General features: G+C 47.2%; 1 protein-coding gene across 3 annotated transcripts in view; it reads left to right on the top strand.

Moving 5' to 3' along the window:
* LOC143152120 (protein Skeletor, isoforms B/C) overlaps nucleotides 1-18,124 on the top strand; it is a 34,684-nt gene that overhangs the window by 13,774 nt on the left and 2,786 nt on the right. For 2 of the 3 annotated variants that reach the window (XM_076321857.1, XM_076321856.1), the window contains exons 3-9: nucleotides 2,329-2,554; nucleotides 3,572-3,683; nucleotides 16,293-16,531; nucleotides 16,684-16,864; nucleotides 17,006-17,026; nucleotides 17,148-17,517; nucleotides 17,585-17,905. In XM_076321857.1, coding sequence (XP_076177972.1) covers nucleotides 2,329-2,554; nucleotides 3,572-3,683; nucleotides 16,293-16,531; nucleotides 16,684-16,864; nucleotides 17,006-17,026; nucleotides 17,148-17,517; nucleotides 17,585-17,905 — 1,470 coding nt within the window. The remainder of the gene's footprint in view (nucleotides 1-2,328; nucleotides 2,555-3,571; nucleotides 3,684-16,292; nucleotides 16,532-16,683; nucleotides 16,865-17,005; nucleotides 17,027-17,147; nucleotides 17,518-17,584; nucleotides 17,906-18,124) is intronic. The other variant, XM_076321858.1, reaches the window with a different exon arrangement.

The following is an 18,124-nucleotide window of genomic DNA, read 5'->3' as shown; positions in this document are numbered from 1 at the left end:
AGGATATACGTGGATCTGGTCCCTCGCTAAGACGCCCGCCCGTCACACTATTCCGCGACGAGCAACGACGCGTGTACGCGGGCACCGATTCCTGGCTACCGGTCGAAATTCGACGAGTATGTACAAACGCGATGCGAGTTTACGATGTACGAAAGGAGAGGATCCATTCGTCGATGCAAAAATGTTAATCGTCGAGCGTACAATATCGATATTGTTACGTCTAGGAACGTTGCGGTAGCAACGATACGTTCGGGAACTATCGAGCTCGGTTCTCGATCGGCGAAGAAATCGTCGCGGTGCTGGGACGGCTTTAAAGCAGCACCCCGTCGGCATCGTCGCGTTGCGTTAATTCGTCCCGGTGATTATGGATCCATTAGTGTGGCAGCCAACAAATAGCACGGTACAATCCAATAACCGTCGCGGCCCATAATAAAAGGGGAGGCAGTTTAAGCACCAGTCGGGGGTAGTTTAGGTGGTAGCGCGCACGCACGCACGTACGCACGCAGGCACGCAGGCACGCATAGAACGGTACGTGTCGGTGCAGGCGTGTTTACCAGTGGATATTCTCCTCTCTGTTCTTCGCTCAGTTCCGCGTGGTCCCTGTAACGCTCTCCAGTTTCCTTCTCTTTCTCGACCCTTTCGATTCTTTTCGTTTGGTGCACTGTCTCTCCCCCTCTGGCCCTGATTTCGGTGACGCCAGTGGCTCGGTTCTCTCTCTTTCTCCTATCGCTCGGTGCCCGATTTAATGCGCGCTGGTGCGACCACGCAGAAGGGGGCGACATCCCCAATACCGGCCAGATAGCGATCACTACGTTCATTGTCGCATCGCCGTAATATCCTGCTATATCGATGGGGAGTAGCGACCAGCGACGCCACGGATGACGACGACGACGACGACGACAACGACGACGACGACTCGAGAAGAACGGAACCGTGGTTCGTTCACCAATACAACCGCCGAACGAACGGGGTGAATGGGAACGACGAGGGTGGACTAAAAGCCTCGACTCTGCGTTTTGGCCGAACACCGACATCAGCGACGTGTTAATTATCCTGGTGTTTTGCGCGGAACAAAAATCACGGGAACCGAGTCGGGCGTTCAATGGAAATTAATTGGAAACGGACTTTGAGCGTGTCACGGTGGTAATACGCGTTCCTCGTGATCGTGCTATTTTGCTCTTTAGAGCGACGGAAATACAATACGATTCGAAAACTTGGCTATTTAATACGGATCGCGAATATATTATTACGATCGATGCGTTCCGTTCGAAATATCCGTTTTGGATATTTGAAATTGTATCGACGTCGAATCGTTGCTAATTGCGACTCGAAATGTTTCGAGGGTTTAGTTTTCGAAAAATCCATCTCGTCGATTTGCTATTTTTAACGCTGCGCCATCCCGCGTGCAGTAGTTTTACCGGTTTCGAGTATTCGTTACAAAATAGACGATCGGTAATAAATAGTTGGCGTTTTGTTTCAGGCTCGAATTCTATTATTTAAAGTAAAAAATTTTCTATTATTTCCTCGCGTAAATCCGTGCTCGGCGAGCGAGCGGAGGCGAGTTCCCCCGACTGTTAAAAATATACCGTATACATCTGTACACGAACGAATGTGTGCATACGCCCTAAATCGAAATTTCCAATCGAGCCATTAAGCCGATCGCGACGAGATTCGAAGGGAAATTCGTGCATTCGTTGCGCACGAAATAAGAAGATTTACAGAGTATCGCTTCTCTCGCGTAATAAACTATCTACAACTATACATAACGGCTATCAAAATTCCTCTTGGAGATTTATCGAACACTCTGGCGGCGACCGCGTCGTCGATTATTTATCGCGAAGAATCTTAAATGCAACCGGTAATCTCGAAGCGGAACTTTTCGAGGCTTCGATCGACACCCGCGGTCGAATCCGAACGGTTCCGTAAACGTTTGCCGATCTTTACTGCTGGCGGGCTCTTCCGATCCGTTCGCCCGGCCGACTTTACGGGCCTGTCGAGCAAATGAAATGAAATTCATGCAAATCGCGGCACAACGGACTGGTCTGGCACCGCTTTTGTATCGGGGCGGCGATGCGTCCAACCTATATCACGAGGGTGAAACCGTACTTCCCCCCTTTACAGCCACCGACCGTGGCTCAAATGAAGTCCCGACCGCCGCCGCCGCCGCCGCCGCCGCGTCTTTTCGCGGTCTCGAACGTTTAGGGTCGATTTCGCTCGCGCGCGCACCGACAATTTCCCTCCCATCGAAATTTTATCGTTCACTTTTCTAAATTGTTGAAAATCTAGCCTTCGAACACTCTTAAAAGTGGAATTGTTCTTTTGTTACAGGTCAAGCAAGAAACGGACCCAATTACTACGGCAAACCAATCGGAACCTTACAAAACGTATCCCATGGAGTTAAAGGCGACGCGTACGTTGTGGACGACTCGACAATATTCATAAAAGGATTCTGCTACGATGGTATGGAGCCGGAAGCGTTCTTCTGGGTCGGGAACAATTCGATACCCAACCCGCAAGGTTTCATGGTCCCGTATCCGGAAAGGAAAAAGGACGTGTAAGGACCGATCCTTCTCTTGTTTCGAGTCGACCTCGAAGTTCTATCGTTGGTGGTCCGTGTCGAACGCGAGCTCGGTCGAATTTCGACGGTTCGATATTCCTGTAACGACGTCTACAAAGTCACCAAAATTTCTTTCGATCTTTCGAAGTGAATCGAGAACCTGTTCTCGCACGAACAACCGAGAACCAAGGTGAAAAGCGTGGAAAGTGGTTACGTATGCGGTCAGGGTTGACGCGCTAGAGGCGCCAACGCCGAAAACGATGGGGAACGAAAGAAAAGGAATTCATGGCGGGGGAGGCTGTTGGACGAACGCGGCATACCGTAACCAAGGGATGAAATGAAACTCAAAGAGCTTGTTGTGCGCGATGAAGGGGTAGTCGGGAGGATGGAAACAGGAGGAAGGCCGGGCGAATGGATCGCGGGGGTACAGTTAATAAAACGGGAATTATACGCCGATCTCGTTCGGATTTCATCCGCGCGAGCACTTTATTACGTTTCGATCCGGTACTACTTGTCTCTTCTCCATCGAGATTCGGTGGAAAAGTCGTAAACATTGCCCGAGACCGATTTCCTCCTCTCGAGGTACATTTTTTAAACGATTTTTTTCTAATCGAAGCAACTCTTCCCCTAAAGGTAGTTTCGAATTAGTTTACTCGGATGTAACCACTCTCCGATCGCGTCGAATCGTTCACCATTGCCGCATACGAAACCCTAGCTCGCGTAAATGAAACACTTCGAGATCATTGTTTATTTAAAAATGTTTAAACGGTCTCGCATGTCGCTAGAAACGAATTCTTTTATACTTTCCTTTAAAATGTTCACCGTTTGCCAAAGTTCGCTTCGGTTCGTCCATCGATGCGACAGTTTGTCGAAAATCGGCGACACCACGAGCCGAAGTGGTCGCTCGTGAAACTGGCCAACGGAAAAACGCGGTATTATTAGAGCAGTTACGAACACAATAGAGATCCGGAGGTTCTCCAATGTCTTTTTTTTCTTCTATTGCTGTCTGCGCAGTGAACCGCAGGGGCTGAAATCGTACAACTATACGGACATCTTTCTGAAGCTGCCTGACGGAAAGCGGATACGGGACATGAACTGGCTCAGCATTTGGTGCCCTCGATTTACCGTGAGTGAACTCAAACATCCCGACCGTTCTTTTTTCCTAGATTCGTCTGTACCCTTAAACAAGACCGAATTTTCGACATCGAAGCTTGCATCTTGAACGATCTAAAATAAGAGCGATCTAAACTACGGGGAGGCACACGAGGATCACGGATTACCTCTCTCTTTCTCTCTCTCTCTCTCTCTCGCTCCACTTCCCGTATAAATTCTCTAGCCTCGTCGAATCCGATAATAAAACGACAATCCGGGGTAATCTCGCGTTGGATATTTCCAATAAATTTGTGCGACATACTCGGCTGGCTGGCCGAGACGGAAAAGACAGTGCGGGGCACCCCCACGGAGCTAGCCCGTGGCGCGGCGTTTTATTTGAAACCCCACGATGCGCGGAGAATAGAGATAACTTGATTTTTGAGGAGGTCCGCGCGGGCTGCGCGCCCTATCGGACGTGCATTCGTGGTCAATGGTGCGTGCGAGATGGATACGGAAGCTGAGACCAGGGGCGTGCACGCGTTTTCGTGCACGTGCACCGAGGCTCCGTTGTGTGCACGCAGCTAAGCATGCATTTAAGTCGTTTCTCTCTCCTCTCTCCCTTCCGACTTGGATTTTTCCCGTCCGGAATAATTCCGTCTTTGATCGAGCGACTCGTTTTACCAACGGTTCGTTGGCGTTTCTACCGGACACCGACGATTGGCTTTTGAAAAATGGATCGCGTACGGGAAAAACGAACAAATTTGATACGAAGCGACCGAACGCTTCTCGAAAATCATCGAAAGGAAACGAGCAATAAATATTTCATCGGTGATCAAATTTACAATCGTCGGCTCTCGTTACGTCGGACGTAGAACCCAGACCGTCGAAATTTTCACCGTTTTATGCGCATTTTACGGTCCAATATACTTGCACGCTCATCCGAGGAAGTCGTCCGAGACTTAATAAATCTGTCCATCCCTTTCGCGATCCACCCTCTCGCACCCACTCGCTTGCACACGAATCCAGCCCGGTCGGTTTCGCGGACAAAAGTCGGTATCGGCTGCTGGAAGATTTTAGAGAACCGGGGATAGGGAGAACGGTTTGAAACGAGCATATCGACGGTGGAGAGCCAGAGCTTTTGCTCTTATATTAGGAGGGCTTTAATATCGAAGTCTGAGGGGTGCTCCCGTACCGTGACAACCCTCCATCAGACACGCTCTGTCACCGCAAAACGCGCTGTCCGCCGCCTATGGTCCGTTCTACAGGGTGTCCCGTTACGATCCGAGTCCGTAAGTGATCGTCGAACCTTTCGTTATAAATCGATCTGTCCTTCTCGTTGAGTGCACCGATCGGGAACGTGACTGGAAGCCAGACCTCGGGGGAAGCGATCAACCTACGATCGCGATTTTACGATAGGAATACAGAAAGGGCTCTCGTAACGTTTCGGGGAACGGCGCTCCGCAAAAGATTAAAGCGTTCGCCTCTAAACAATCTATCTTACACGCTGGAAGCAACAATCGACGGAAGGTGAACGATTATACTGCCCAGGGATAGAATCTCGTTTAATAAGATACATTCGATATCGAAAACAATTAATAATTCTACCGATTAATACGGAGCGATAGAAAATATTCGAGAGATCTTTATCTTTTGGCTTTCGACCGTTCCAGGGATGATTTACCGCCGTGATTTGTACAAATCGTAAATGAAACTTCTCCCCGCGTCGTGTTTGTTCCCGTATAACCAAAAATCTCGGAGATCCCCCAGAAGCACTCTTGTTTTCCCGGCGATACGTGCTCCTCCATTCTATTCGTGATTCACAGAGGACTCGAAGCGGTCTGACGGGGTGTACCGATTCCTCGGGGGTGGGTAAGGTGGCTGATACACACAGGGGTAGACGTAGGTTTTTGCTCGGGTATCTGGTAGACAGGAGCTGTCTATCAGTCGGCACACCCTCGCGTTACGTCGAAGGATGTATTGTCGGAATAAGCCTTCTTCTTGTTCCGCTTTCCTTTTCCCTCGATTTCCCTCCCTCTCGCGCACGATACACCGGCTCCGCGACGCTCTCGGTTCCCTTTGAAATGGAACGGAGAGTTATCCTCGGTCGATATCAAACCGCCAACTCAATGGACCACCGATTCGGATAGGATTTAGTAATTTTTTTCCAGCGTTCCCCTCGCTGACCAACGTCCAAAACGGTCTCGGCACTTTTACACCCGTTGGGGGAAACCGGCCGGCCTACGGCTTTGGGATCTTATCCACGGGACTTCCTCGGGGAATTCAAAACATTAAAGCCGTTGATCGGTCTTTCGTCTCGTTCTTTTCTCCTCTCTGCGACGCCTCGCGATACCGTGTCTCATCGGTTACCCATGGGGAGCTCCGGTTGGCCGAAAAAGGGGCACCATCGGCGAAAAGATCCCTCCTGGATACGCAGCAAGAGTTACGCTAGAATCGGATCGTTTTCTCTTTTCGATACCGTTGATAAGAAATCGTATCGCGCCTGCGGAAAACTCGAAGAACGTTAGTGGATATTTAGTAGCTGGGTAACAGGGTACGGTGAAATTTAGGAACGTCCTCGCGATACGTACTCGCGAGTCTGCGTCGAATGCACGAAAAGGTTCGCGCGAACTAGATCCCAGAAATAGCTCCCGAGGAATACAGAACATGCACAGAATGCGCGTTAAAAAAATCTTTCCCGGGCTATTATTACAGTGTTCAACCGTCCGGCTGATCAGTGCGCGACGCAAACTACTGCGGAACACTCGCACGGAAATGAAAAAACCGAATCGCTTTATCCCTCGATCTCGTACGTGCCTTCCACATTACGAGCGCGGTTCGTGCTGCGCAAATTTAATCTTTCTGTGTATCTTTCGCGCGATTGCCGCGCATGCACGTTGCGAAAAAAAAAAGGAAAAAAAAAAACACAGCGATAAACACCCGCGCGATTAGAATTTTGCGACGGAACTCGTTATTCGCGGTTTACCGCGTCGTTGTTCAACGTATACGTGTATTCGCTGCGATTAATTTATCAACGAGTAAACGGTTATCGAAACCGGATCGAAGAATATCGTTCACGTTTTTGTCGAAAGATTCTAAAATTCGATCAAAGGGTTTTTCGATCGATTCGAAGATACGGCGATTAGGTTTTTTATACGGTGAATTATATATCATCGGTTCGAGTTTAAATTTCATCGGGAAGGTATTCGACCAACCAGCGAGCTTCGGTGATGGTTGTGTTTTAAGCGGAAGAAGAAAGGGTCGTCCCGTGGGCGTGTCACGACATTTGCATCTGAATTCTCGTTCTCTTTCCACGAACACTGGAGTTAATTAAACGCCTCATAGTTTTCGGGGAGGTATGACGAAGTACGGCTGCTTCTGGCACCAAGTGGACGATCCTAGGCCGCGAGAACGTCAATTAATAACCGTTTCGAGCAGATTCTAAACACGAAAACCGTGCCTCGTTTTCGAAATAGGATTCTCGATAGGGCCACTATTGTCACCGCTATCCGCTCTTCAAAAATAATTGCAGGACTACTACGCGAGTATCTTGCACAAGGGCGGCACGTTTTTACGAACACTCGTCGAAGCGTGTAATAATTAATATTCTTTCGCGAAATTTTCATCGACCATTTATCGGGAAGACAGTGTCGCAAATTGTACGTTTCTTACGAGGCAAAAACTCTGTCCAACGGTGCTGGGAAAACACGAGCAATGGCTCTCGTATAAATCGTTCGCATCGACAATGTGTATTGTGCTGGAACGACAAATATTTTCCAGTCACGTTGAAGGACTTCGCGGAAAACGTTCTATGGCGTTCCGTTTCGCTCTTTCCAGCCGGTAGACGTTAATCGCCGATCGGAAACAAATAATAACGTCTCGAAATATTTCGCGGCTGACATGGCCACTGTTTTCGCAGTTGCGAAAAAGAAGAATAGTTATTCCCAAATACATTGAACAATATTTTGGATCCTGGGACGAGGAAAATATTGTCGTTAATGCTGTTCCGCGTACCGTGTATCGCATAATATCGTATAATGATCTTTTACGGAAAGGACGTTAAAAAATTATCAAATCTACAGGTAGGAAGAAACGGTACAAGAAGATGGCCACCGTTACTTCGTTGAAGCAAAATTTGCTGGTAGGGGCGCGAAGTGTCACGAAACGACCCGATAAAAATTCAAAGGGAAAAAAGTTGCAAAAGTGTGAAAACTCGTAGCAACAATTCAACCATCGGAACAAGCGATCTCCGTTTTTTCTGGAATCAGTTCCGGAGAGGATCGAAGAAGTTCCCTGGGCGCGTGTAGATCGGAGCGTCGCGATCGTTGTGATCGCGGGACTTTATCGCGAAACGGGAGCATTTATTTCCACGAGAATGCATAGATTTCGTTTTAGAAAAGTAACGCGAAGTTGTAAGTCGGGAATTGGATCGGGCCCATCACTAGTCCTGGGGTAAGATTGTTGCGCATGGGCAGAGAGCAGCTCGCCGGGTCGATGTTGGCCGGGGCTGGCTGACTGGCTGCCGGCTGCTACACGAGGATGCTCTCCCCTTTCTCTTCTCCTCTATCTTCCCACCCTTCTGCCCTCTGTCCTCCACCATCCCCTCCTCCCATTCCACCCTCGGTCTAACCTTTCTCTGTCTCGGTTCCACTTCCTCTTTCCCTCCAAAATTCTTCCCCTCCCCGTCCTGGTCGTCTCCGTTCTCGCGCTCACTTCCGCTTTCGTCTTTTGTACCGGTGTATCTGCAGTCTTCCACACCCGCTCACCCTTTCCCCCTCCCCACCCCTCCCCTCCCGCTCTCTGCTATTTTTTGAAAAATTATTTTGCTTCGCTACCGCTTCCACGTCTTCTTTCTTTCGCGCATCGCACCGCGGCGCGTCCTCTGTGACCCCCGTTTCTTTATTCCGTTATTGTAGCCTCCGTGATTTTTCTCGACTTTTGTACCTCTCTCGGTCTTTACGGCTGTTTTTTTTTTTTTAATTTTTAATCTTGCAACGACTACGACGGTGTCACGGTAAAAAATCTTCCCGCGACGTTTGACCATCCCTTTGTAAGTACTTACCTGGTTTTCGAGACTTCAAAGAGCCGCCATTTTGAGGCCATCCTGGCCGATGGCCACGCTCGCACCTCGAGGGATCCAGGATTCGCTTCGAAAGGACGAAGGTGCTGCGATCGGGGACAGCGAAAGGAGCTACGGCTCTTTGACATCGCTAACGAGGATTTTCAGCGATGGAAGAAATGGAGGGTGAACCGTGCAAGAATCTTATTCGATCTTTCTTTTTTCGTCCGTTGAAAAAGTGGGCCATCGATGCAACTCGATAAAAAAGGCAAAGGCTGTCAAAGGGAATACAGAAAGCTGGATATATTGCGTTCGTCTCTTTTTCTTTTTCAAGATTTCGCAAAGTAGCAGGCAACGTTTACGAATATTTCGTTCCGACCGGATAATAGAAAAATCTTCGTTGCTGTTCGTTGTTTTATAAATGTTTCGTTCACCGAACTATCGCGATAAGTGTGCACACACATAGAGGTACACACGTTTACCGAAAACTCTGAACATCGCACGTTTCGATATACGCTTTCGTTAAAACCTCAAATACGCGTATAAATTTATTATTGCGCGCTTACCGCGGTCTTCACTTTCGACGGTAATGTACGTATATAAAAAAGGAATGTTCATTTTCGTGCATATTTTCACGAGAGAAACTCAATTACGATCGCATAACGGGAACTGCGAATTGGAGGGTAGCGTGTACTGTAACGAGACGCCATTTTGAAACCACCCCAAAGCGTCGCACACATTTCAGAGCACCTACAACGATGCATCAGGTGCACGATGCTGCAGTTACGCATACAAGGCCGCAAAGCGAGGCAAGTATCGCTGGAACTTCGCCAAAAGTGTATAAAATTAGCTGCAAAAAACCGTTGCGAGCTATCGATATTCCAGGAACCGTTCCATCATCGCTGATCCATCTTGGACGTAGAAAAGTCCGAATTCCGCCGGTTTATCGTCGCGTCTTGTCGCGTTCGTTGAGGCGCGGCGATCTTAACGAGGGAACGAGCGTTATCACGCGCGTTGCAAATTCTGAACGACGCAACACGGAAAAAGTGTAAAATTAACACGAGTATAAAATCCTGCGCCCGGAGTTTTTCACCGTGCAAGTAACTCCTCCGTTGGCGAGGGGGGAGGGGTTTGGCCGACCGAGCATTTCCCTGGTACATATGAACAGTACCTGCGTAGCCAGCATTCGGATACACATAAGTGGTCGAGTATGTACACGCGAGTAGACGTGGAAATGAAATACCGGGCGATGTGGTTGGCCGACGATGGAACAGAAGGAGAACGCATCGACGTCGCCAGGGAAAGAGGAACCGAGAGAGACAAAACCAGCCGAAGCGGAGAGAAGTTTAACATCGCGTTTCTGACCACCGGCGTATTTCAGCGAAAAGTTTATCATTTTTCATTCTGCACCGAGTTAGCCCTCGCTCTCCCTCTTTCGCTGTTCTTATCCTCGTCCCTTGCGCTGTACACTTTCTCTCCCTCGTTCGCTGAACGTGTGTCTCTTTTCGACCGATTTTCTCCCTGGCCGGTGACTTCTCTTTCACACCCTCTGCCATCCGTTTCCCCTCTATACCTACAGACAGATAGATGTGTATGCGCGCGTGCGTGTGTGTGAGTGTGTGTGTATATATATCTTTCTCGCTCTCGACACGCCGATTGGACGAGAACTTGCGAAAGTTCCAGGTATCCCGGAGGACCGCCCACCGGTTCTCCTGTCGCTGAGAAAGTTTCGCCGTACTGTGCAGGACAGGGTGGGAATCTGCTGCTGATGTTGCTCGACCGGCGACGTTGTATACCTTGGCAATTGCTCGGTCCTGTTCAGAAATCGCGGTACACGCCACTCTCTGATAACCTACCGAGAGCCTAGGTGTAATTAAATTCCCAAGGATTATCGCGAGCGAAGGTCAAAGTCTACCCGAACGACTATCCCACATCGAGCGAACGAAGCACCTTCGAACTTTCGCGCACAATGTTCGAGGATGTACCACTGTTCGTTTGGAATCGAGCATCGAGACACGGTCAGACTCTATTGTCTTCTTGGCGGCCGATTCCACCCTCGATACCACGATAATTGTATCGAGCGTTTGTCAATCACGGAACCCGGAATATTCGTCGACGAATAAACGAGTACCAATCCCCAAGGGGTCAGGGGACTCTACTCGACTAGAAAGAAGTTGGACGTGACGCGAGAAATCCGTGTAATTAGACTGCCGGAACGTATTTAACGGGAGCTTATCCCGGCTAGTATAAAGTTTCGGTTAAAAAAGTTCCATTAAATCCACCGCCTAAGATATAGAGGTATTACGAGAAGGGAGGTTCGTTTAATTCATCACCTACTTAAAGCCCGACGGACGCTCCGTTGAAAACGGTCCTTTTTAGCTCGGGTTTCAAGGTTCTCGCAGCCAATTGCTCGCACCCAGACTGCAGATTGGAGTTTTACGAGAGGTTCGTAAAAGTACGATACATCTCAACCTTGTTAAACGCGACGATGTTTCCCATTTTTTTTTTTTTTACCGTATAGTGTATTTAGCTTTCGAATTGAACAAACGAACGCGAAAACCGACTACTCGTCTCAAAGTAAGCAAGTGTAAACGCAAAGGATCGAAGTGAAATTTTTCCAACGATGCCTCGAACGATTAAACAACGAGTCTCCGACATCCTCGATCCCGTGCCGGGCTCCCGGCGTTAAGATAACGTTCGGAATCGCGTTATCAATTTAATCGTCCGTTAGAAACGACATCCGACGATAATCACGACAGACTACAGCCTGCCCCGGGAACAATAAAGTGTAACACAATGTGCGTTTGCTCTCGTTCGATGGAGAACAGGGATAAGGGGCGTTGCTATCGAACCTAACGAGGCTCGATGTCTCAATTTCCGTAAGAACGCGCGCCTCGCAATGGGGGGTGACCAGCGCGAGGGTGGAGTACCGGGCTGACTGGGGATGATACGGACCTGATAAGGCGCTAAAATAATATACAGCTATGACCTGTTCGAAATCTCTTCGATAGGTCGTGATCCCCTTCTTCGCTTTCCTCGCGCGCACCAACGAAACGCGATCGTTAGCGTCCCGTGTGGGGATAATCGTAACGGGGGTCCGAACAATCGGCAAACAGAGAATAATAAAATGATAACGTTACGATAAACAGGAGCAGGAATTTTGGAGAAACGAGAGACGTATTTTTTCTCCACGGAGTGAACTTTTATCCGAATGTAGGTACACGCGTACGTACGTATGCAAATATTTCTTACGAAACGAATAGCTCTACAGGTTTTTCATCCAGAGTAGTATCTATCAAAGTGACCGATTCTCTGGACAAAGATCGAAACAACACCTGAAAGCAATACTAGACTCCTCCATCGATCGGGAATTACGAAAGTGTACCGCGACGACCGTTTACGCGACAACATCGTTGTTCGAGCGTAAGAATAATACGGGCATCGTGTTTTTCCAGTTGCACGGGCAAATTATTAGATTTCTCCATTTTTGATTGCACCATCGCTCCCTTTCCCCGGGATTGTTTCTTGATGGTATCTCCGACTCTCCAGTTTGTTAGGGGGATTTATTTGATTGAATATCGACTGCTCGAGCAGTCGCCTGCGCTATAACGAGTATATCGATATCGGCCGTATCGTGCCCGTCCACGGGGACCACCCCCTGTGAATTGCGTCCAGGGGGTTCTGCGTGGATCTTAATCCAGATCAACGTAACGTTGACGCAGTCGCGTTTCATTTCTCCTAAAAAGCTGAGAGGAAAAAGCATCGATGGATTGGATTCCTCCTTACACGGTGTTCTTTTTTATCGATTTCGCCCCCTTCTTTAAACTCGTGGAGAAATTTACTTTCGCCGATAATTTTGGATAAAATTAATACAGCGATCGAATTATTTATCGAATCTGCGACGCTTCAACGGTTCGGTTTGAGTCAGCCGATGCACAGTGAATTTAAAAAAAAAAAGAAGTATATATTCGATGAAAGATCTATATCTCGCAGCATTTCTCTCTGCAGGTATCTTCCAACTTCGTTTAAAAAATTAAATAAAAATAAAGGACACGGAATCGCACTTTGAATTCTTTTTCAATGATTAAAAATGTATCCCACCACGCGTGGAGAACATTAGATTCGAAGAAATTCGTGCGTCGGTGCGTACGGACTTAAGTCTTGCATAATAGAACCCGATCCGAATCTAAATCCGGGCTTATGAGATAAACAGTCTATTAGGGGGCTACAGTAACCCCCATCGAAACTTCGGCCGGCGCATAACGACCAGATCAAAGGTATCGAATTGAAGAGGAACCCTCGCGAACACCGCATCCCGGTTTATACTAACTTGACGTTGTCTTTGTCATGCGCGTGCAGATCGAAGCGAAGCTAAGCGGCCGTATTTTTTTTTTTTTTTTTTTTTTTTTTTTGAAAATTTAGCCTCTTTCTTCGTTAAGAAAACGATCGTACTAGTGGATACTTCGGCCAGTGTTGGGCCTATTTAACCGACTTTCGCGTCAGAGGATAATTTATACTCTTTTCTCTTTTCGATCGACGATTTTGTCTAAGTTCGGAAGTCTTATTTCCACGAAACTCGAAACAACTTCCTACCTTGACTTTTCAGGTGTCGAAAGTTTATTGGAAACTCGCTAATAAAGGGCTGCTAATTACCATCCGTACCGTTGACGTGTTCACGTTATTCGTTCCGTAATTAATGTCAAATTATCGGCATTCCCAATGCTTTCGGCCTTTGGCGATTTTAATGAAAACAATAGGAACTTTGCGGGGAGCACGTAATATACCTTTCGGGCAGAAATTGACACTTGAAGCTGACGATGAGATGGCAGTCGAAACGATCGAAGCAAATCCCGTGCGTTGGCGTTTGCATATCGTAGAACTGCGAACGAAATTATTCAATGAAAAATATTGCAACTTGAGAATTAAACGGTACGCACCGTCTGTTTGATTTTAACGGAAAAATCGTAGACAAACACCGTCAAGTTCGATTATCGATCGACTCGATCGCAACCCTTCCACGCGTTTATTTATTTACATCGATGCGTAATTCGTTCGCGTAATTCGACGTAAAAGATGTCTGATGAACTCTGGAGTCGTGTATTGGTTAAAAGACCAATTTTGAGTAGATCGCGACCACTCGAAATACCATTAAGTTGGAGTCTCGTTTCGTTGGTACTCGGGATCTCCGCGTTCCATGGACGCGCGCACACAACGAGCCACCGAGGGTGGATATGATTGACGAGCCCTTAAACGAAATGGGATTAATGCGCGTGCAAATTTCGAATCCCCGGGAGGACGTAGGCCCAGTTTGCCGATAATTATTATTAACGATGGAATTAGCATTCGACGACGCGCGGTCTGGGGGAACTCGAACGTAACCCGAGAAACTAATACTTTCCGTGGTACCCACCCGATGAATCCACTATGGAGCTCTACTATCTAAAAAAATACACGCTAGACGCGACCCAACTGCGACCCGAGTACATTGACAAATCTAGAATTAACCTAGACTCGAACCAAAGCTGAACATAACTTCGAACCAGACACAGACTTGACCTAAACCTAAATTCAAATCTAGCGCGAGCATAACTGGTGACCTAACTTGGATTTGACCTGTGTCGGACTTAAATTAATACGGATATGATTCGACCCGGTGCAAGATTCGACCAATATTTAATCCACGTCTCGACCGAAACTAATACAGACCGAGTACGCGCATAATATTTCGTCCGGTTGCTTCGTATTCAATTTCACGGAAACGTATTTCTTCACCGTTTAAAAATAAAGGTCAACGTTAATTTACTGACCGGACGCTCGAAAGAAGAGGAAATATCGGTGCAAGATTAATTTCTGAGAGTAACACTGCGACCGTCTTCGTACTCTGTCGCTTTTGAAACCTGCCGGTTCAGGTAATGAAGAAGTTCTTCTCTTGCCCGGTTAGCTTCCGGGCTTAGCGGAAAATTATTAATCGGTCTTCCTCGAGCTGAAGTCTCGTTGACAAACATTTCTAAAGCTTGTGTCCTCTTCGTTCAGAATTTGCTACCGTTCGAGTATTTAAATACATTAATGGAAACTCATCTTCGTGGACAGATACTTCAAAGATAAAGCGCTGGAAACAAATTTAGACTCGGAAGTTTTGCAAAAGAATAATTTCGACCGAAATGTTGTTCAAAATTTCTCTCGATATCGACTCTTACGTGTCGAGTTTACGGAATGATTTTCAAGTTTGTTAAAACTTCTTTTACCCTGGAATCTCATGGTCGAGTTTCGGCTACGTTTATCAAACGACGGCGCACCGAAAGGGAAAAGCAAATAATTTAAAGAATCGAACGATCCTGATATGGAAACTCATATCGTCGGTTCAAGGTATCGCGTGTATCGATTTCTTTGTAGACAAAAGTCTGGAAATCGGTTCCAAAGAACATCTCGAAGCGGCGGAATCAGGGCACGTATACAGTAGCCTTGAGCAGAATATCGAAGGCGTCGAAGATATTCACCGACTTTTCAATCTTCGACTCTTGGCACACTTTCTCAAGGACCGATAAAAAAAGACAATAGAAAAATAGGAAGCGACAGAGTCGGATAATCGGTGCGCAACGGTGCGCACACGTACATTTATATGCATATATCCACACACATAAAGAGAGAGAGAGAGAAAGAGAGAGAATTTTTTAATTCGATTCGACGGAATCGACACAAAAATCCGGGGCAATAGATCGATAGCAAAAGCAATCTTACGTAGAAATACGCGGTTATACGTTCTGTGATTATTAGAAGCATTCCCACTATGATAAACAAAATTGAACCTGCGATAAATAATACAGGAAGCGCAAATACAAAATGGAAGGGCGAAAGCAGAACGTGGGAGGAAGAAGCGTATAAAACTGTATCGTAAGCGAATAGATTTGTCCGGGGTTTCGGAATGAGTCGAGAAATCGTCTCGCGAACGTTGAATTTTCTCCCATAAAACGTTCCCCCGGGGGTAAGGGAGTAGATCACCCTGTATAGAGGGTGGAATCCGTTTCTCGGATTTTACGAGGTCCCGCTTGAGATCTTTCTTTTTACTTTCACCATTTTCCTTCCCGTTCTCGCGTTCCCTCAACCTCCTTTCCCTCCTCGTCTCACTTATTCAGACGTTTGACGGAACTTAGAATATAAACGACCCCAAACCATCCCCTATCGGTATGTCAGCTTCAACAGGGGGTAAGGAATGATAGATCGACTTTTTCGACTGCGAGGGTATAAATATGCGGTCTCTGAAAGATTACCAGGTTGATGAGACGACGGTTACCGTTTGAAAGCGGCGAAACCACGCTTTCGATCCTCTGACCCTTCGCGGAAAGATTCAACTTTCGGTGGCCGCTTCGGTGGTTCCGTTTTAACATCTCGATAGCCTGAAATTTCCTTCTAACTGGTCCAGGGCGTAGAGACCTAGTGTTTTAATTTTAAGAGAAATACTCGCGCTCGGTCGATGGAAAGTTATTTGCGCGACTTTGAAAATAATGAAATATTCACGGACCGGTGGCAACGCAATCGTAAGTACGTTTTTTGTCGGGGAATCGATCAGTATTTTTTAATTTGTCGCAGTTGAACTTCGGCAGCGTTCCAATTCCGCAGAATTTGACAGTGCCAAAGGTGAGGGTGTTGCCAGAATTTTCAAGGTTGGCCCACGGTCTTCGCAGCGGAAACATCACCATTCTAGATAGCAAAACTTTCTACATTCCGAATTTACATTACGACGGCGCTGGTCCAGACACTTATTTCTGGGTCGGAAACGACTCGGAACCCAACACGTTCGGGACCAAAGTGCCCAACGAGAAGAGAAGGTACTGTTTACCGTCCGGTAACATCCAAGAATTTCATTACACACTCGGCGCAATTAAAGTTAACGAGTATCGTTCGAATTAATACAATTGAAGGAAACTCTCGAGCCCGCGTCCAAATAAACGTCCTTTGACCGATAACACCGTTTCCACAGTTTGGCTCCGTTGAGAGAATACCAAGGGGAGGACATCGAAATAGTTTTACCAGGAAATCTGACCGTGTACGACATCAACTGGCTGTCGGTGTGGTGCGTCGCGTACAAGCACAATTTCGGCCACGTTTTCATTCCGAAAGACCTCGACGTCCCGCCTGCCCTCGGTCAAACCAAAATCACGGTAACTGGAAACGAATCATTAACCGAACGTTGAAATTTCATCGCTGTCGTGTTCATCCGTTTCGAATGAAATTTACACGAAACTTACTGTCTGGTAAATACCAAAAATTTGATTAATAAAATGTGATTTTATCGGGGATAGCCGCCTTGGTGGTACGATCCTGTAAGTAACGCAAACTGACATATTCGATTGGACGAACAATCCCTCGGGTGTTAAAAAACAAATCGTTTGTTACGCAACTGTCTAAACTCCTATCTGAGAAAACCTTTGAAATCTTTTTCAGAGTAGCACACCGACACCGCCTCTGCTCAAATACGAGCTGACCAATTGTAAAGAGATGCTGAAAGGCCGTGTGCAGGTACAATGGGAGATGATCGACGAGGACATACAGATAAGGGTATCGGGACGCATCAGGGAGGACCAGTACGTTGCCTTCGGTTTGTCCGGTAGCGAGGGAAAATCTGAAATGATCGGTGGCGACGTCGTCGTGATCGCTTACAACAACAGAACGGGAAATTTCATCGCCGAGGACTACTATATGTCGGGTTACGCGCAGTGCGATGGCAAGAAGGGCGTATGTCCGGACGAAAGGGTTGGAGGGAAAAACGACGCCGTCCTTTTGCACGGAGAACGGAAAAACGGGGTGACAACAGGTATGGGTACATCTCGAGAAACATTTCTCGTTTGTCTATTCTAACAAGGTCTACGCGTTGCTTTCAGTTACCTACATGAGACCTTTAAGGACCAACGAGCCAGTGAAAGACAGAATGATCCCGGATTCGGAGACCAACGTGATTGCAGCGATAGGAGAGTTAAATTACCGAGGAGAAGCCAATGCCCACGAGAGTTTCGACAAGACCACCGAGGACATTCGTATCGATTTTACGAAGAAACACGTCCAAGATTGTAAAAATTCGCTCTACAATTACCCGGAAGTGTCTGACGTCAAAACTTGGCCACCGGCGCAAATCACCAACGAAACTGTCTTTGGCGCAAGAATCGGACCCAGCGGTGGAAAAAGAGGATATTCGAGAATCACAGGTGACAATTGCCGAGTGATCGTCGTTTGGTTGAACATTTTCAAATATACGTAGCTCCGTCAAAGAACTTTTATTATACCGAATATCTAGCGCACCGATGCAACGATAAAAGGTACACGTTTCGTACCTTGTGCACGGATTTGCTAACTTTTTGCGAATCTCGACCAGAATCGAAATACATCCCGCTCGGAAATACGTTTGTGACCTGAAAACCAAGTCA

The sequence above is a fragment of the Ptiloglossa arizonensis genome, chromosome 10 (genome assembly GCF_051014685.1).
Source record: "Ptiloglossa arizonensis isolate GNS036 chromosome 10, iyPtiAriz1_principal, whole genome shotgun sequence".
Lineage (NCBI taxonomy): Eukaryota > Metazoa > Arthropoda > Insecta > Hymenoptera > Colletidae > Ptiloglossa > Ptiloglossa arizonensis.
Note: the sequence above shows the minus strand (reverse complement) of the source record. Positions and strands in the feature narration are given on the sequence as shown.